This window comes from Cyprinus carpio, chromosome A2 (assembly GCF_018340385.1).
Source record: "Cyprinus carpio isolate SPL01 chromosome A2, ASM1834038v1, whole genome shotgun sequence".
Lineage (NCBI taxonomy): Eukaryota > Metazoa > Chordata > Actinopteri > Cypriniformes > Cyprinidae > Cyprinus > Cyprinus carpio.
In genome coordinates this window covers 13507029-13527543 of record NC_056573.1, presented here as the reverse complement: position 1 = coordinate 13527543, position 20515 = coordinate 13507029, and the positions used below count along the sequence as shown (strand labels likewise).

At 35.2% G+C, this 20515-nt stretch overlaps 2 protein-coding genes across 5 annotated transcripts; both read left to right on the top strand.

Annotated features, from left to right (window-relative positions):
* The first annotated feature begins 171 nt into the window (after nucleotides 1-171).
* Nucleotides 172-10435, top strand: LOC109067021 (tyrosine-protein kinase Lyn-like). 4 transcript variants are annotated; one of them, XM_019084037.2, is made up of 13 exons: nucleotides 172-330; nucleotides 3590-3666; nucleotides 3878-3929; nucleotides 4015-4111; nucleotides 4218-4316; nucleotides 4419-4522; nucleotides 4605-4754; nucleotides 5060-5212; nucleotides 6433-6615; nucleotides 6729-6805; nucleotides 8022-8175; nucleotides 8367-8498; nucleotides 9400-10435. In XM_019084037.2, exons 2-13 carry the CDS (start codon nucleotides 3595-3597, stop codon nucleotides 9600-9602), a joined length of 1476 nt encoding a protein of 491 aa, XP_018939582.1. In that variant the 5' UTR covers nucleotides 172-330; nucleotides 3590-3594; the 3' UTR covers nucleotides 9603-10435. The 4 variants fall into 4 exon arrangements, with proteins under 4 accessions (XP_018939582.1, XP_042630100.1, XP_042630095.1 ...); XM_042774166.1 differs by having other exon boundaries at nucleotides 172-334; XM_042774161.1 differs by having other exon boundaries at nucleotides 172-334; nucleotides 3590-3723.
* Nucleotides 10436-10858: 423 nt separating this feature from the next.
* Nucleotides 10859-19482, top strand: LOC109067003 (uroporphyrinogen decarboxylase). The gene is made up of 10 exons (XM_042774172.1): nucleotides 10859-11023; nucleotides 12165-12277; nucleotides 12376-12455; nucleotides 12538-12600; nucleotides 12691-12888; nucleotides 13635-13796; nucleotides 13915-14052; nucleotides 15522-15622; nucleotides 17147-17213; nucleotides 18392-19482. Exons 1-10 carry the CDS (start codon nucleotides 11001-11003, stop codon nucleotides 18554-18556), a joined length of 1110 nt encoding a protein of 369 aa, XP_042630106.1. The 5' UTR covers nucleotides 10859-11000; the 3' UTR covers nucleotides 18557-19482.
* Nucleotides 19483-20515: the final 1033 nt, after the last annotated feature.

Here is a 20515-nt window from a genome sequence, read left to right as displayed (position 1 = left end):
CCAATGAATGCTTATGTTCCTGCCACATCATGAGATTACGGATATAGGCTACTTTTTTCTCCCCAATACTACACAGAGTTGACGCTTGGCAAACGTGATGGCACTGCGGCTTTATGCAAACAAATAAAACTGAACTCTGATCAACATGGTAAATATTGTACCAGGAAGTTGAAAGAGCAGTGAAAACAGCAGCGTCCAGTCTTGTGTTCCTCATTCGGTGTTTGTATGCGTCGCTTCAATGAGAGTAACAGCGCGCGCACTCGACGCTCATTTCACTCAGAAACTTGTCCTTTTAAATGAGAGTTAACCACTTTTTCTGACAGTTGACAGGTAGGTGAGCTACTTTTCTTATCTGTTTTACTCTGCTTAATACTTTCTTGCAGTCTGTTGTGCGGGTGTTACAGTAAATATGTGTAATTTAACGAAGTTTTACCCCGTAACGTTACACTTTGCCTTTCTTTCTAATGTAGACATGTTTAAATATCGATTCAACGCGATGTAAATGTGTTTTGATGGAAACTTACAGCTACCACAATAGAAAAACCCGGTTAGCCTAATCGTTTTCCTTAAGTAATAGGCTACACTGGCTGTAAAATCTGAATAATTATTAACTCAAGAATTTTATATGATCACTTTAATCTCTCAGAATGAGTTTTCGAAAGATTCACGCACAACGTTACAAACCCCAACTTTCCCATAGGAAAGAGAAATCACTAATGAGATCTCATCGTTTCTCCTTCATCGCAAAGAGATGAAACTGAATTCTCAGGCTTCTTAGATTCGTCTCTTAAAAAAAAAAAAAAATGACTTTAATCATTTCACATGTCTCCTATAGAGTTTTTGACGGGATCTAAAAACGTCCCAAACTGGGCTAGATTTTCTAAGATACCAGTGTGTCAGAGATTTGAATATGAAATATGGACATTTCTCAATAAATACATCTAAGATCAATATATCTCTCATCTGAATCTATTTTCATTTCTCCTTAGGAATGTTAGGAAAAACATCAGAAATAAAGTTGATAGTAAAATGAAACATAATTGAGAAATGTATGTTGTCACCACCAAACTTAACTGTTAAAATTGCATTAGGACATTTCTGTTTTTTTTTTTTTTTTTTTTTTCAAATATTGCATTTATGTTCCATTTTACAGTTTGTGTCTTGCATGAAAACATCATTTAAAATATCAACTTTAGGTGAAGGTCAGCGGGATTCTCACGGCATGCTTCCCTTTTTTTTTTTTTTTTTTTTAGCTGAGGTGGTGAGTTTTTTTCACCATGACACTTGACCCTGAGTAGTTGCAGAGACGCCCTTTTCAATATTTTGTTTCTCAGAAGTTAGGCCTATTCACTTACTGTCCTTCCTGGAGCCTCGGATTTCTGTATCTGCAGGATACAAAAACCAGAGTTCAATAGCCTAGATTAAGTTTCATCATTCAACATGATAATCTCAAGGCACATATAGCATTCTTATACGAGCAGACTGAAACTCAGAAGTAGTTGAGAGGTCTTTTGTGTGTCTCTGTCTTTCCTGTCTCACTTAACACCCTAGAGACACTGGTCAGAGGAGGAAGTGTGCAGCCCCAGTGGCCTGCTTGCTCTTGCATTAATATAGCATTATAGCCTTGTTAGTTTCCTACTGACATCTAAAAATACTGTCTCATCAGTAGAGTCCAGCCACATACACGATTTCAGCCTAGTGTTCTTTAGCCATTTAACCAACTTTAATGACATCTCACCTTCAGGAAAATGGATGCCACTTTTTACCCATTTCTGCCTTATTACTTCTAACATCACATGAATTGCAGGCTAAATATAACCAGAACCATGTCTGTTGCTTTGAGAGATATAGAATTATCTGTCGTGGACTTTACTGAGAAATGTTATCCAAGTACGCAGACTTAATCATGGCTAGGAAAAGGTTTTTTTGTTTGTTTATTCTGGATACTTTGAGCTCAAGCTTTGGTCAAAAGGCAGGTGTTAAACATTTCCCGAAATAGCAAAAGATGCAGAAAGAATTGGCAAACAATCTTGTCAGAATTTCCCAGAGGAAGGGCAATGCTAGGTCAAAATATAGAATGTAATTATTCATTTATATATTTATTTTTTAATTAAATCATATTTTTAAAACAAGTTTTGGTATTATTTTAGAAATTCACACTGCCATCTGTCTCGTTTCCTGTATATTCATTATATCTATTTTTAATTGTTGTTCGAACTGTAACCTTGTAGAAAAGGAAATGAGGTAATTCAGTGTTTGCTGCTCATTGACTGAAAGTCCATTGCTCAAGAGATTTTTGGTACATGCATTTCCTCCTGATAGTCCTGTTGGTTTGGTAAAGCCGACATCCAGCATTTATGACCCCTACACTTGATTTTAATAGAGAATGATTACCTCTCTCTAATATACTCAGCTGTGAGAATAAGCAAAGGACATTTTTTTTTTTTTTTTTGCAGGGGAATTCCTTGGTTTCTTCCCTATGAAACTCTAACCTTGAATAGCTCTCCACCATCTTGGCACATTAATTATATTGCTTATATATGCTTCAAGGTGTAATGTTTGCTATAATGTGTTCACCTGACCTTCTGTTGGGTCTTCCAAGCTCCAAGTATTCCTTATACCATGTTGAGAGGGTGTGTTATTATTTAAAGGGAAAATTGTTATTCAAATGATGCCTTTTAATATATATTGGCAATTGTATACCGTGTGACTCATTGCTTCTCGCCAGCTGACCTATTTGGATGAGCACACGTCACGTCGGTTCTTTGTGACTTAGGCCTGGTTGGTCATGAATTTAGGTACCACATGAACTGTAATGTGCTTTTTTTCTTTCACTTTAGTTTAAAGACTAAAACAAGCCTTTACATGTTTTTAATGGATTCATTTAATGTTTGACATGGAACTGTATTCATCATGAAATATGGCTTTTAAACAAACAAACAAAAAGTTGTCTTCCACTTCCCAAATGTATTCAGCCCCTTTAATGAATATACATAAACAACAACCATACATTCTCATGTGAGAAATATGTATCTTAACAATGAAACAGAGATTAAACAACATTGTGTGTGTATGTGTATATATAATACTTATTATTAATCAAATTGTATATTCAATCATGTATATTAAATAATTAAAAAATATATATTTAATAAAAATTATGTTTTCATTTTGTAGTTTAATGATTATTATTATTTTGTTTTTCAAAAAACTGTAATAAAATAATTTTTAAAATCAGTTGTACATATCAATCATCAAATATTCAAATTAATAAATATTAATACATATTTAAATTAAATAATGTTTTGTTTTGTATCTGCTATGTAAAAGAAGTATCATTGATGTCTTTGTTCAGGGAAAGAGCATGGGTCTGGAATCTCCTCCGCATCAGTTGTGTTAATTTGAATTATCTATACCGAAGCGGTGACATCTATAGTTACATAAGTCTTATTGTATAGGTATATTATTATGTAATGCGCTGTAGAGTTATTTTGATGTAAAAGTGTTTCATGATTATGGTTTGGTTAGTTTTGATTTCAATTTCTGTTCATATTTCAGTAAATGACAATGGTTAATCTTCTTCTTGCAGGAAACATGGGTTGTAAAAAATCCAAGTTGAATGATGACCAAAATGGAGGTGTGCTTGAAGGGAACAAACACCAGCCAGTACGTACTGACCAAACTGTATATGTGAGAGATCCAACCTCCTATAAGCCTCATATAGTAAGTAGTGAGTAGTGATGAGGGAAAACATCTTGTCGTGTTAAGATTCATTTGGCTGTTTTGACTTTCATAGACTCTAAAGAGAAGGGGTTTTAATACCTTTAAAACATTTTCATGATTATATTATGATTATAAGAAATGTTTTATTTCACAGAATAATCTGCCTCCAGGCCTCTTGCCTGGTCAGGTGTTCCAAAAAATGGAAGGTAGGTCTGATGAGCTTTAGTCCACATTCTGATGCTATTGTAAAATTGCTTTATATTTATTTATTTATTTATTTATTTAATACAGAAAAGGAAAAAATAGCCGTTGCTTTGTATCCGTATGACGCCATTCATGCTGATGATCTGGGCTTTAAAAAAGGAGAGAAGTTAAAGATTCTTGAAGAGTGAGTGAATGTCGTCATCTGTTGTTTTTAGTTGCTTGTTATTGTGTTGTTGTTGCTCTATTTGAAGTGTGATATTTATGTGAAGTGTGATATTTTTTTTATCCAGGCATGGAGAGTGGTGGAAGGCAAGGTCTTTGACCACAAGAAAGGAAGGATTCATTCCTTCAAACTATGTTGCAGAAGCTGACACTATGGAAACAGAAGAGTGAGTGCTGCTCAGTACAAGTGTAACTATACAGTATATATATTCATCTTTGAGCATCTTTTTCATCTTGGTATGTTTTGATTTACCATGCACCCAATTTAGATGGTTCTTCAAAGATATCACACGGAAAGATGCAGAGAGACAATTGCTGGCGCCTGCTAACAAACCTGGGTCTTACCTCATCCGGGAGAGTGAAACCTCAAAAGGTGTGCACTGTTTACTGTCTAATAGTGTCCTTTGTGGTAATATAAATGTGTAGCATAACCTATTCTGCATTGTTGTGAACAGGAAGTTATTCACTGTCAATCAGAGATGTGGATGCTCAGAGGCAGGATGTTGTTAAGCATTACAAAATCAGATCTCTGGATAATGGAGGCTACTACATCTCTCCGAAAATCACATTCACTGACATCAGCAGCATGATAAAACATTACCACAGTAAGTTCTAAGGATGCCAAAAAGATATATTGTGTAGCTGCATAAATAAAATGTACTGCATGCTTTAATATTAAATGTATTTCATTTATTTATACATGTATAAATGAATATTAATACATATAATAATAACATGTACTGTATATATGTGTGTATAGTCATTTTAATAAACTATACATATATATAATGCATTTATAAATGTGTTATTTATTTTATATTAAATATATTTATATTATATAATACATTAATGGATGCGCGTTTATGTATGGTTTGCTAAAATAAGAAGGATGTGCATCATTTTGTCACAGAACAAGCAGATGGATTATGTCGAAAACTCGAGAAACCATGTGAGAAGCCAAAAGCACAGAAACCTTGGGACAAAGATGCATGGGAAATCTCTAAAGAATCCATAAAGATGGTGAAGAAGCTAGGAGCAGGGCAGTTTGGAGAGGTGTGGATGGGTGAGTTAAGGATCTGGAATTTGCCTGAAGTCACAAACATTCATTTAGCCATGGAGTGTTCCCTTAAACAGAAGTCCATTACGTGTTCCTACAGCAAAAGTGTTGCTCTCTTCTTTATGGTCTTGTTATTCAAATTCTCTCCGTCTCTAAGATCCCCCAAGCGCTTGATCAGAAACCCCGCTGTTTTATGTGGTCTTCAGTGGGCTTAGAATTGGCATCCTTCAGTGTTTGTATCGATTAATCAACCTTCTTTGAACACGTGTAGGCTTATTGTTAGTATCTAATTTTTGAGCCATAAAAGCTTTGACAACTCGCATTCAAATCTCGAGTCTTCCTACTGTGGCTTCTGGCTGGCATGAATGGCTCCCTTGTAGCTCAGACTGATAGTTCACAGAGACCCGGCACAGACACAACTCTTATCAGTCAGATCTGAGGAGGAAACTGCTATGCAACAGACGCAGGATTTGCATTTGGATTTTGTTATTATTCATATGCCTCTTTCCCTTTCAGCTGGCATGATGAATTGCAGGAAGCAGCCTTAGCAAATACACAAATGGCCTTGTTGGCACAGAGTCGCCAGACCTTAAACACACAAGAAGTCCGTATGATGACAGACGGACTTCACGGAAAGACTTCCTTCTGTTTGGCATGCCTCACTTTGTTACATCTCAGCAAAATTTTAGACAAACTATTAGATTCCAGTGGCTATGATGCACATTTAGGCGTCACATGTCCAGTATAAAATTAGTATGCAAACCACTTCAAAGCTGTGAAAGATGTCTGTAATTTTGAATAATGAACAGGGAAATGGCATTTAAGTGGAACAAAGGATAAGCACGCACTAAACACAGTGCAAGTTGTGCAACATATCTGATGTCTTTTTGCTTCTCTGTGGTCAGTAACTGTCCTTCACATAGTGGCACCGTGTCATCACTTCTAAGAAATGTAGTTTATGGACAGCTGTGAGTTGCATAAGATCATTGGTGGGAAAATGTGAGAATTCAGAGGAGTCAGTTCCTATAAAAGGCTTTTCAGGACCAACTGACAGTTCCTACATCTATACTGATGAATTCTCTGTTCCATGGTTGTGTTTCGTGTTAGACTCAACCTTTAGTTCACTGTTTTGTGGCTGGACTGAGACTGTGGCATTGGAACAGGAAGATTATTTATAACCACAGAGAAGTGTCACATGTTTAATTGTGCTTTCTTTTTGTTTGCAGCCTACTATAATAACAGCACAAAAGTGGCGGTAAAAACACTGAAGCCGGGGACAATGTCAGTGGAGGCTTTCTTAGAGGAGGCCAACCTGATGAAAACCTTACAGCACGACAGACTTGTGCGCCTCTATGCTGTCGTCACCAAAACGGAGCCCATCTACATCATCACTGAGTTCATGGCAAATGGTACAAGAAATACATACTCTTTTAATGATTAAAATGAGAGAACTATGAGAGTTACAGTTTGAGAAATCTGTAGTTGCAAGAAAATTGTATTCTGAACGACTTTCTTTCTGCAGGAAGCTTATTGGATTTCTTGAAAAGTGCGGCTGGCTGCAAAGTACAGTTACCGAAGCTAATAGATTTTTCTGCACAGGTAAAAATATCGGTTTAAGACATGAATTAGCCTTCTCTTCTCTTACTCCTCCATTTCCGTATTCCAGGAGTAACTTTACGGGTTTTTGCGTCATGAGGCTGACATCACTTTTTCCATTAGTTGAAGAAAAAGAGGAACCGATTCTCTTGTCTGTGCATATTTAAAAACGGACTATATCAGTCGATTTCTCAAGAATGAAAGATCTCATTAGATTTACAAATCTAAGATTTCGATAGAATTTCTATATCATGTGACAACCAGAATAATGATGATTAAAAAAAAAAAGTCTGGTTAAAGCATCATGGACATCATACAGTATTTACAGTCATAACCAACTGTTTCAAAAGTCAAAAGTTCAAAAGTTTAAAAAAAATTTTTTAATTGTCTTTTGAAAAATAAATAAATAAATGAAAGGAAGAATGGGTTTTTTTTTTTTTTTTCGGTATGAGTTTTAAGGACTTAAAGATAGCCTAGAATCTGATTTCTGGTGAAACAGCACTAAATGGCAAAATTGCACATCCTGTTTCAGAGAGTGAAAGAGGATGCCAATGGGGAAGTGAGACAACACAATTTTCCCTTTGTTAAAGCAACTTTTACTGTTAAAATTAAGTGAGAAATGTGACTACACCCATTCCTGAAGTGGAATAAAAAAAACATAGACTGCTTATTTACTATGATCTACTCTACTAACTGGCTTATTAATGTCCTCACGCGGATGTGTGTGTATGTGCACTTCTGTTCAAAAGTTTGGAGTTGTCAGAAATCTCTTATGCTCACCAAGGCTGCATTTATTTGATCAGATATACAGTAATATTGTGAAGTATTATTACAATTTCAAATAACTTTTTTTCAAATGTTATTTTAAAAATGTAATTTATTCCTGTAATGGCAAAGCTGAATTTCAGTGACACGTGATCAGATCTGATATGCTGATTTACTGCTTTTTTTCTTAAAAGTAGCAGTGTTGAAAACAGTTGTGCTGCTTAATATTTTTGTGAAAACATTTTTCAGGATTCTTTGATGAATAGAAAGTTCAAACGAGAGCACTAATTTGATTAACAAAATATTTTGTGACATTATAAATGTCTTTACTGTCTTACACGTACAATTTATTGTGTCAGTGTGTTCTGTTTAAAAAAAAAAATCTTACTGACTTCAAACTGAGTGTATGTTTGTTTATGTCAGTAATGCTGAGTGTGTGTGTGTGTCTTTGCAGATTGCTGAAGGTATGGCCTACATTGAGAAGAAGAATTATATCCACAGAGATCTGAGAGCAGCTAATGTGCTGGTTTCAGACAGCCTGTTGTGCAAAATAGCTGATTTTGGCCTGGCCAGAGTAATTGAGGATGACCAATACACAGCCAGAGAAGGTGAGTGTGTGACACCTTTCAGTGGTTTAGCAGCGTATTAGATGGACAAGTCATTTTCTACAGCATTACCATGTCAGATGCCGCTCCAGACTGTGCCTGCTAAGGCTTGTTAATCATACTGATGTTGTGATAGTTTCCCTGCATCAGCAGACCTCACTGATCTGTGTGAATTTGTGTGCTCTGTGTCTCAGGAGCAAAATTTCCTATCAAATGGACGGCACCCGAGGCCATCAACTACGGTTCTTTCACCATCAAATCAGATATGTGGTCCTTTGGGATTCTCCTGTATGAGATTATAACATACGGGAAAATTCCGTATCCAGGTAATATAATTGTGTTAATGGCACCTTGATTACATTTGAGTTTAAATAAAGCATTCCAACACCAGTATATTGAGAGCTAGCAGCAGATTATTTTGTCAGGACTTTGTCGACATCTACTGGTCAAAGTGTGTTAGAGTGTTTCGGTTGTGCTCAATTTGTAATATCCGAAACGGTTTCTGTGATGCAAATGTTACTGAATGTAATTGCAAAAATAATGACTTGCATCCTGAGCACTCATTGGTTGAGAAATATATTTCGTTTTATATTAAGGTAAAACATTGTAAAGGCAAAACCGTTTTATTCACTGGTCAGTTTTGAGATTTTGGGCTATTTTGCTTTCATTACATGTCTTACTTTAGACTGGTGGAAAGAAAGCATCCAAAGTATACATTTAATTGTCTAATGTATTGCACTGAGCCAGAAATCTCCACATTTGTGGCACTTACATAAACCAAACTTTACTGTGTTATTCCTATTTGTATTCTAAAGTTTTTTCTTCCTTTTTATTCCTAAAAACATAACACATTTATCCATGTATTTTCTGATTTATTGAGTGATAAAAAGAGATATCCAAAATCCTCTCTGTCACAAAATAAAACAAGAATTTTGAACCTGGCTTTATCCAGTGTTACAGTTTCTGCCCTGAAAATGTATGCAAACGAGTGCATATTTAATTAGATAATGTATTAATTGCATATTTAAAAAAAAAAAAAAAAAAAAAAAATTATTTAAAACACTACTGTGATTAATCATCTAGGAAAGTATGGTGATGTCTATTAGTTAAAATTAGTTAAAACACCTGTGGTGTCTTGCCATAACCGTAGACAAAAATACCTTTCTGAAAAGACTCCTTCAGATATTTATTACTCAGTTTCACTTCTTTCTTTTTTTCTTGTCTTAGGCATGTGTAACAGTGAAGTCATGAGCTCTGTTCAGAGAGGCTACCGGATGCCCCGTCCTGAAAACTGTCCCACTGAACTTTATGACATCATGACCACGTGCTGGAAGAATAAACCAGACGACCGGCCCACGTTTGACTATATTCAGAGTGTACTAGATGACTTCTACACAGCCACCGAGGGCCAGTACCAGCAGCAGCCATGAGGATGCAAAATCATCCATCCTATTTTTGTACTGTTCAAGATGATCAAAAGACCTGTGATTTATCTATGAATCGATGTACTAATATGTAACTAATAATGGGATCAATCTGCTTACTTATGTGTAAGCAAGGTTCAGATTTTCTACTTCTGCTTCAAATTGAAGTTTTAACAGCCTGTTTGCTACTTTTGCTCTTCACATTCAAATTTCAATGGCTGCATTTCAATTTGTAAATAATTTTATGTTTCAAAGTACCCTACCAAAGTTTAATTGATATTTTTACACATCAAAACATTTATTTTTATATTTTTAAACGAGGGCTTTGCAATCTGGAGTCTGGGGGCTGCTATAGGGTCTGCAAATAAATTCAGAGCAAATAAAAGACTTTACTTTTAGGGCTGTCCAAGTTAACTGTAAAGCTGTTTCCGAAGGATATTTATTGTAAAAGGAGCTCAACCAATACATTTGAATTGAAAAAAAATGTTGTTGTTTTATTCAGATGGAATGAATCATTTATAAATGACATTAAATAGCTGCCTATATGTTTTTGTAGGATCATAGTTTGAGGTTGTTGGAAACAAAATGTTTGAAAACCTCTGTTTAAATTAAAATAATTAGATGACTAAATGAAATCCATGCACTGTAAACCAAGTTTTTTTTAATAACAATATTGATAACGTTACAGTAATGAACAGTGACAGAGGGCAATATTTTGTAATTAAGTAAATTGCTTTGATTAGCTGAGAATGAAATGCTTTGTATATTTAAAATATTTTGTACATTTGTACATTATCTAGAAACCTAATAAAGTTAATCTTTTGTGATTGATAAGGCAATTCTGTGTGTTATAGAATTCTGTATAAAAATACTTAAAATACAGAAGACATGAAATACAATGCTACCAAAACTAAGGAAATTACATCGAAATAGTTTATCTGATGGTCTTCTTTAAAGGGATAGTTCACCCAAAAATGTCATTCTGTGATCATTTACTCCCCTCAAGTTGTTCCAAACCTGTATGAGTTTCTTTCTTCTGTTGAACATAAAAGAAGACATTTTAAAGAATTTGGGTAATCGAATAATTGATGGTCCCAGTGAAAAATAAAATAAAAATACGGTCCAGAAATTAATTGTTTAATACCTTTGTGTGTGTGTGTGTCAGTCGAAGAACGAGAATAATACTGGTTTGGAACAACTTTTCATTTTTGGGTGAACTATACCTTTAAGTATAGGGTATACTTAAGTATTCATGGTCATGTGACCATTTCAAGATGGCCGCGCCCTCAGTTTGAGTTTGGAGACGTGACGTAGTTCATTTTGTTACAACACAGTGTCAGGCAGAGTAACAGCTTGTCAAAGCCTGCAAACTCTTATTCAAGCTCTTCTTTGACGCTGGCAATAATGGATAAAGACGGCCTGATTCTGTAAGTTAATGATGAATGAATGGTGATTGGCGTGTTTTATTGATTTCATTATACGTGTTGTTGTAGAACCAGAGCTCACTGTCATGATAAAATAATACTCTGTTAATATTCAGTAATACGACGACAGGTATCTGTGTTAAGATACAAGCAGGTTCGTTTATAAAGCATATATCGATTATGCAGGCAGGTAATACAAAGTAGCTATTGTGAGTAAAGTATCATGTTGCATGTGTAGTTTCAGTTTAGTAACTGTAAACTGTGGGAAACTCGTATTTTTCAGATGTCTTATTGATGTTTTGAATAGATGTATTTTCTTGACGTGTGCAAATGTACCTTGGACGTAATTGTACAGTTCAAAGTGTTAAAATGTCAGAAATTAAGGGTAAAAAAAAAAAAAAAAAAGATTTGCAATAATAATGACTACTTATTTTCTGATTAATGTGTTTAAATCACAAAATAAAATCTATAATTTTATAACCAAAGAGCGTTTCTCAGTATTGATAATATAATAATGATTATATACTGTATAAGTAAATATTACAGTTATATTTACATTTCACTGTACATCACATACACTAATGTTATCGTTCAAATTTTTTTTATTATTATCACAGTTGAAAACAGTTGTTTTTGGGGAACTTTTTTTTTTAAAGATTCTTTGAAGAATAGAGAGTTAAAAAGAGATAAGAGTTAATAATAATTGTAATTATTTTGTAACAATGTAAAATTTGTGGCACATTATACACACTTATATATAATACACAAAAACCCTCTCAAAAAAAAAAAACACATCTCTCAAAAAAAAAAACAACAACAACAAAACATACTGATCTTAAACTTTTGAAGGGTAGTGTATATCTGCATGGCTTTGTGATTTAGTCAACAGGGTGTGTTTTGTGTGGCCTTCCCTGCACTTATCAAGCTGTGAGGAAAGAGGAAACCGTTAGTCCCCTGATCTCAAAAGCCCTTATCTAGTCTCTTCACTTGCTGCTTAAAACATCTGTGAGACCTGATCATCTCAACCAAAGGGAGGGGCTTCTGAATACAAATGAATACCACTAAAGATGTTTATCATTTGTGAAAAGTAATGTTGTGTGAATTAGTTAATGAGATATTTAGACACTGCTGTTTTCCATCCTAGCCCCAAAGACTTTCCAGAGCTGAAGAACGACACATTCCTCAGAGCCGCTCAGGGAGAAGAGATCGAGCACATTCCAGTGTGGTGTATGAGACAGGCTGGCCGCTATCTGCCAGGTACGTATGTAGCAATCATGTGAAACCATAAAGTTGTTCTTTTTATTCACTATATGCAGTATATTTACTAATTAGTGTCTCTGTGGCTCTATTAACAGAGTTCAGGGAATCGAGGGCAGGGAAGGATTTCTTTGAGACGTGCCGCTCCCCTGAAGCTTGCTGTGAGCTTACGCTACAGGTCAGCGCCACTGAGCATCTTCATTCTTAGCTGCTTCTTATAGCATATTGAGTTTTAACAATGTCTCAATTTTCTGTTTTAGCCACTTAGAAGATTCCCATTTGATGCTGCCATAATCTTCTCTGACATATTAGTGGTCCCTCAGGTAAATCAAGGTCAACTGACCTCTAACTTACTAAATTATCGATTAACATTAGTGTGCATGTCTATTCATGTATAAAATGTGTATGAGCAGGCCATGGGAATGGAGGTTCAGATGAGTCCAGGAAAGGGCCCCACTTTCCCAGAACCTCTGAAGGAGCCTGAAGATCTGCAGAGACTGAAGACTAAAGTGGACGTGTCGTCTGAACTCGACTACGTTTTTAAAGCCATCACACTGACACGACACAGAATAGAGGGAAAAGTGCCTCTCATCGGCTTCACTGGAGCTCCAGTGAGAAACCAAGCAACAATCCTCACATAACTAGAGAACATGCTTTGAAAATGCAGTGTCACAAGATTTTTGAGGATAACATATAAAAAAATAATTTGTTTAGTATTTCTTTTGGAAGCTAAATAGAAGCAAATGTCTAGACTCTAGATGGTTGTTTTGCATAGTTAATAATTGAAACTCCTGCAAACAGCATTTTGTTCATCTGAACTATAGACACTACCATTCAAAATGTTATTTATTTTGAAAGAAATGAATACGTTTATTCAGTAGAGAAAATTAGATGTTTAAAATAAATGCTGTTCTTTTGAATTTTCTATTAAAAAAAAAATAGCATGCTTCCCACAAAAATATTAAGCAGCACAACTTTTTTTAACACTGATAATAGATAGAAATGCTTCTTGAGCACCATATCAACATATTTGAATAATTTAAAGGTTCATGTGACTCTAGACTGGAGTAATGACTGCTGAAAATTCAGCTTTTCCATCACAGGAATAAATGTATTAAAAAAAAAAAAAAAAAAAATATATATATATATATATATATATATATATATATATATATATATATATTTATAAATAGAAAACAGCTATTTTGCATTGTAATAATATTTCGCAATATTACAAATTTTACTGTATATTTTTATCAAATAAATGCAGTCTAGGTGAGCATAAGACACTTCTTTCAAAGAAAAAGAAAAGTACACTAATGATCTCCATCATTTGTTGTGTCTCTTATGAATACAGTGGACTCTAATGTCCTACATGATTGAAGGAGGAGGCTCCCCCACACACTCAAAAGCTAAACGCTGGCTCTACAGGTACCCAGAGGCCAGCCACAAACTCCTGAGCCAGCTAACGGACGTCATAGTGGAGTATCTTCTCGGACAGGTGAAAGCTGGAGCTCAGGTGAGAGAACCAGTGAACTGAGATTTAAAAATCTGTAGCACTATTTAGATGTTCAGTAAAGAATTTGTGTAATTTAGAGTCAGATTTATCTAATATCCTTCAAATGTCATTCCTTTAGGCTCTGCAGGTTTTCGAGTCTCATACTGGTTGCTTGGGCCCAGTGGAGTTTAAAGAGTTTTCTCTGCCTTATCTGAGAGACATTGCTCGCCGTGTTAAAGACAAGATCAAAGAATCTGGTTTGGACAATGTGCCTATGGTGAGTAGAGTTTGACGCTGTAATATCTCTTGAGCTTGAACACCCTTTTAGATTTTAGCTTTAACTGTTTTACGAAGTAACACTTAATATGTGATTTGAATTTGTAAAACAGCAGCATATGTGATTCATCCCAAGATGTCAGTAACATAAAAAGTGATGCAATTTATTTTTAAGGCTAGAGTTAAGCTGAAAGCAAGGGACTGCGAAACTACAGTGATACAACAGGGTTTTATTATTATTTTAATTATATATACTTATTATATAGCAACAGAGGTTAATATTTTACACAAAGTGAAAATAGCAGTATTTTTTAATGATATGCTGTTTACACTAAGTGCAAATAGCGATAGATTATATTTACACTATTTATAAATAGGAGTATTTTCTTTGCGATAATGGCAGTTAGATGCTGTTTCTAATACTCAGTGCAAATAGTGGCCAATATCTGAACCCCAGTGTTGTAAAACAGTATGCAATAATAACGTATATTATAATTTTTATTAAAATTATTAAATGGATGCATCTTTGGGACAATACACCTAACCTAAACTTAACCGAAAGAGATACGTTATTTTCCACTTTTTGATTATATACTTCATTTTTATTGAAAATAAATGCCTTTCCAATATTACAGTATATGTGATGGAAAAATGGAGAAGAACGAGTTCGGCAGAAAGAGGAATTGAACTCGGGTCGATCGTGTAAAAAAAAGTACTTTTATGGGCTTTACCCGCACTACTGGAGGTGCTTTAGAATGCGCACTTTTTGCAATGTTGTCTTAACACAACCACACGTTGGTGGGTGGAATTAGTGTAAATAGCCTCTGTTAACGAAATAAATATTAAAAATACAGAAGAATAGCATTTTATTTTCATGAGAGGGCAATCGAATTTGCCGTGTTCTTTTGGGATCTGCACCTTGTCGTCTATCCGCCATTCTAGGGATGGCACTCGTCATTAAATTATGCACATATCCATGTGTAATTCATTACTATGCACACATCCAAAAAGGAATTCATGATATCAGAAATAACTATTTTTACTAGTGAAAATTACATTTTAATATGTGAGAATTAAGTTACAGATATCAAGAAGTATGTTTATTACTAGTTTCATTTTTCATATCCTTTGGAGGACTAAATGTCAAAACGGCTTGCCATAATTAATCACGCTTAATCGATGTGACAGCACTAATTATACTAAAATGTAAACAAACTATTGAGCTGTTACAATGTATTTATTGATTTATTAATGAAAACCATTAAATAGTGTTAGCATGTTCTTTTTGAGCACAAGTATCCAGAGAACAGCAATGTCACAGTATGCACACTACACATGCACACTTGTAATAACACCATTTGTCACTAGTTGTCAGTATCAGGTCAGGTTTTTTTCCAGGCATCTCTTTTGAAAGTTTCCAACGATCCTTCAGCTCCTCTGTAACTTTTGTCTTTTCTGTTTCATTTGCAGATTGTTTTTGCTAAAGATGGTCATTATGGGCTTGAGGACCTCTCTGAGTCTGGTTATGAAGTTGTGGGTCTTGACTGGACCATAGATCCGCGTTCAGCACGGTCAGTCACAGCAATGTGATGCAGCTTTGGTGTGAGATTTTGTTTTCTGATTTCAGGGTTATACCTACGCATACAGCGCCTTGCAAAAGTATTCACACTCATAAGCAATTCTCGCTTCCAGGTCCTTTACTGCAGTGTTGTTCCTTCATCCTTTTATTTCAAAGAACTGAATCTCACATTTGTGTAGGTGTGTTTTTGGCCTCATCTTCGAGGCAGATTGGCTAAAGATTGTTCAGCTTTGTTAGATGACATTTGTGCACTACATATTTCAGATAGTGTCACAGTTGGAGTAAAAACAGGGCTTTGGCTGGCCCATTATAAGACCTTTTCCTTTTTGTTCTTTAGCCCTGTTTTTAGGATCACTGTCGTAAGTGATCAAGTTTCAGTTTTTTTTTTTTTTTTAACAGATTGTCTTTCATTGTATGCATTTGTACTATCCATTTTTGTTTTAATAAAAATAGGATGCCCAATTCTGCTGATAAAAAACTGATTTACAGCATGATTCTACTAGCACCTCCAATTCCAATTTATTTATAAAGCACATAATAATACACACAGTGCTAATAATTGACCACAGTGCTGTACAAAATAATAATAATAATAATAATAAAATAATTACAAATATAAATTAACCAAATTAAAACATCAACTAACATGTAAGAAAAGAAAACCTAAGACCAGTACCTATGGCAACGATTCCCTCGACACTTAGATATGATCAAAACCAGGTGTAATTTTAATTTTTTTAATGTATTTATAATGTGGAAGTGTGGGCAGTGCTATTAAAATTAACAAAACATCTGCCCATGAAATCTTTTGCCACATTGCAACTGAATCTATTATGCTTTTGGGCAAACTCCAAATGAAGTGCATTCAAACACTTGGACATTATTGTGGTTTTGGATAAAGAGCTCTTTGCTCGTCAATATCACTGCTGTCCTTCAGATTCACAGTTTCAATTCACAGCCAGAATGTTAAGTGTTTCTTGTTTATTTTTTTTAAAGTTATTTTAATGCTTCATAGCTAAAAGTCAGTTGTGAGAGAGTTGTGTCCTCATTACACTGTTCTGTTTCATTTTATGCAGATGAAAAACATTCTAGTTTATAGATTTAAAAACAGAAAAATTACAGACAGCCAAATGTCAATATAGGATTCTAATCCAGTAAGATGAAAGGCTTTGGTTGAGTCTGAATAGTCCATTAAAGCACTGTGTGTATGCACATAAAGTACCAGTCAAAGGTTTAGACAAACAGCTATTCTTTATATATTTCATACATATTTTAAAATAATAAAGTCATAAACTAATGGAATTATGGGAATTATGTAGTTGCTATCCTAAACAAATTAAAACGATCTTTTTTTGTGTTTTGTTTATTTTTTTAAGAAACTCCTTGTCTAGATGTCTACAAACACCCATTCGTGCTGGACACATATTGGCTGCTCTTCCTACACTTCCCACATCTGATTCAATTCATCCATTTCTATATATATATATATATATATTGTCATGTTTGTGTTTTTCAGTGTCAGGACTGGAGGAAAAGTTAGTTTGCAAGGCAACATGGATCCCTGCGCACTTTATGCCACAAAGGTGAGGAAAGGAACATCAAAACAACACTCAAAAGAATCGTGTTTCCTTTGAAACCCAGTTCTTCGTATGACGCTAACTCAGTTAGCTGGATTTGATTGTTGATGATTTGGCATGATCTTGGATTATTTGGTTCTTCGAAGCTCATCCTGGACTTGCTGTCATAGCAACAGATCCGTAAACTTAAACCTGCTCGGGAGCAGTTTTATTTCATGTAAACAGGATAAGATTGCATCTTTTTTAAATGGAACTGATATTTAAAATCTATCCCAGCCACTGCTGCTCTATTAAAAGAGTACCCTACTAATCTGGGGACAATCTTTTAAAATAATAATCATTAAAAAATAATTAGAAAATAATATTATAATGTTGTGTACTATATAATACTATAGGCACAGCTAGTTTTATTAGTTGAAAGATTTATTTGTGATAAAATAATAGCTTTATAATTGTATTAGAGTCTTACCTGCATAGTTAATTTGAGTGCTGACAGCTATTATAATGGAGCGTTTCTTAAGAAACTTTAATTAATGCTGTCACATAACAAATCTGCTTCAAAGATAAAATTACATGAATTGCTGATTACAACATTGAACTAAAAATAATTGGGAACCATGGAAAAACCATGTAAAAAAAAACAAAATAATAATAATTAAATAAAATAAAAACAGTGCACATTTCATTTATTTATTATAACATTTATGTAGTTTTGCTCACTTGGCTGTTTCCTTATAAAGGTCCAGAAATTTTTCATCAGGTGTTTTTTTTTTTTTTTTATTATATGATGTCATTATGTTGCTGTCTTGCCACCAGCCAATCGCTGCATTGCTGATCATGGTTTCAAGTATTTTAAGACGACTTAATCCAGATATTTTAATCAAATCCACAAATTTGTTTGAAGAACCAGTTTAGCCAGAGATCAGTTATCACGATTAGAGGATCTGGCATCTTTCAAATCATCTCAGATGTATTAAGCGAGGTACAAAGAACGGGCCCCAGTTCTCCGCTTCACTTCACTTTAGACTACGTTTTATAGAAGTGTTTTGTGCTTCAAAAGCATTTCTTTACTTAAAATAAAGTGGCCATTGTTTAAAACCCCGGAGCTCATAGATTTTGACCAGAGGACAAACCTGATGTATGATATCCAACCCAAACGCTTCTTTTCGTTTGTGTGTGATCAGGAGCGCATATCAGAGATTGTGAAGAGGATGTTGGAGGGCTTTGGCACAAAGGGCTACATCGCTAATCTGGGTCATGGCCTGTACCCTGATATGGACCCAGAAAATGTGGGAGCGTTTGTAGACGCCGTTCACACCCATTCTCGCCAGCTCCTCAACTGCAAATAAGAGGTCACTCTCCCATCAGAAGACCTGAAGCACAAGAGAAACAACAACTGTTGGTGTGCACCGCTTTATCATTACATATGTTACAGGGTGAACCTCTCTCAAAATGTGTCAAGAAAATGTCCAGTTATATTTCACTCCAAAATGAAAAGAAATAAGAAAATTGTTTTGGCTTAACGAGAAAGCACCATTAAGGCTTTACATTTCAAATTCACTTTACCATAATGCAAAAAAGATTCTCATTCACAATACCATACTGTGTAATGTATATAACATTTCATTTAAAAAAAGGATAGCTTACCTTAATTTATGCTGATTTTGGTTTAAAAAAAAAATGCTGTTTTAAAAATCCTGCATTACAATAATACTCATATAATGATATCGACAGAGTAAAACTTCAAGATGCATTACAGTGAGAATTTAGGGGTTAAATATGCCTAAATGCCAGATATCTTAATTATCTAAAATGTAGGCTTTATTTTCTTTATGCAAAATGGTAATGTGACCCAGATATTTCCTGACAGGCTTTTGAGAGATTCACCCAAAAAGCTGTTCCCGACTCATTTCAGTGATTATGTAGGCCGTCTTTCTATTTTACCTACTTTTTTTTTATTTTTTATAATGGCTCCACACCAATCCATCTAATCTTTAATATAATTTTCAGTTGAAACATGTCTTTCTCAGTTGGATTGAAGTGTTTTCATTAGAGCTGATGCACTGTACGATCACTGAAGAATGTGAAGGATAAAACCCGATCAAATCCTAAGCGCTGTATGGGTTTGTTTTTAATACAGTACCATAGTAACATCTGGGCTTGAGAGGGTCTTCACTGGAATTGTGACTGACACTAGTGAACCTCTGAGAATGTGTGTACATATCAATGGATGTTTTATATGAAGCGCAATAAAGAGTGATCCTTGTAAGACAAACATCCCTCAGAGGAATGTCTCCCATCTGAATATCACATACCTAAATCATGTGCAACCTTTTTGTTTTATTCCCTTTGTTTTGCACGAGTCTTTCGGTGGGGGGTTCATTCTCTTGATCTGTGATTACTGTCTCTCTTAACTGCCTTTCACATTCAGTAACAGAAATGTTAATCCCAGAGGACGTAATACCATGCAAAGGTTTAAGCAAATCCTTAAATCTAGTTGTTTTGGGAGGGTGGGAGAGGGATTCCCCGTGTGATGTGACATATGCGAGATGTTTTGAAGAACCCTGAACTTCAAAACAAGGATTTATTGGAATTTCTATATGTTTTTCAATCATGTTAGTGCTTACGGAACCCCATTTGTGTGTATGAATGTGGGCTTGCAAATCTGTCATTTGTTAGCATAGCAGAATGATTACTAATTGAGTTTTGGTTAAAGTTGTTTACTGTCTGTTTTACAAGCAACCACATGATGGATGTTTTTCCACACTCTCATACGGTCATTTAGTGTGAAATGGTGGCAGCTGCAGCCCTCTTTTACCCTCATCCACCAGTGTGCGGTGTTGTCGATGCAGGATAAGTCTGGCCTTGATTGTGTGTTAGGTGCTGTAAGCCCTGCTGAAAGAAGAAACGTCCTGTAATCAGTTTGCTGATTAGTGTTGTTGGATTTTCAAGCCTCTGTCGCTCACCGCTAGTTTGTGTCCATGGAGCACAGCAGTGACTGGGGGGCTGGGCCCGTTTCCTAGTGAGGCACAAGCACATACACATGTGCACACACTTATATGGTGATACCTTAAGGGGCTCCTGGCATTATTTTTAATTGCAACAATGAATCCACAAAAAAAAAAATCTCCTTTAGGTGGCCACAAGGGGGATGAAAGTGGGGGAATGGGCTCAATCTCTCAGCAAATCAGTAGGCCTGAAAATCCAATATGTTCCTGAAGACAGCAGGCTGTACATCATTTGTCAGGTCCTGGCACTATCACTGCTTTATCAGATGGGAGGGTTCTGGGGGGCTTGGCCTAAGATTG

Excerpts from the sequence above, each read along its gene's own strand:
- LOC109067021 (XM_042774161.1), top strand. The coding sequence starts at position 3,595 with ATGGGTTGTAAAAAATCCAAGTTGAATGATGACCAAAATGGAGGTGTG. Across the intron at positions 3,930-4,014 it reads GGTGTTCCAAAAAATGGAAG|AAAAGGAAAAAATAGCCGTT; the intron begins GTAGGTCTGATG and ends TATTTAATACAG. Across the intron at positions 4,755-5,059 it reads CATGATAAAACATTACCACA|AACAAGCAGATGGATTATGT; the intron begins GTAAGTTCTAAG and ends ATTTTGTCACAG.
- LOC109067003 (XM_042774172.1), top strand. The coding sequence starts at position 11,001 with ATGGATAAAGACGGCCTGATTCT. Across the intron at positions 12,278-12,375 it reads GGCTGGCCGCTATCTGCCAG|AGTTCAGGGAATCGAGGGCA; the intron begins GTACGTATGTAG and ends CTCTATTAACAG. Across the intron at positions 12,456-12,537 it reads GCTGTGAGCTTACGCTACAG|CCACTTAGAAGATTCCCATT; the intron begins GTCAGCGCCACT and ends TTTCTGTTTTAG.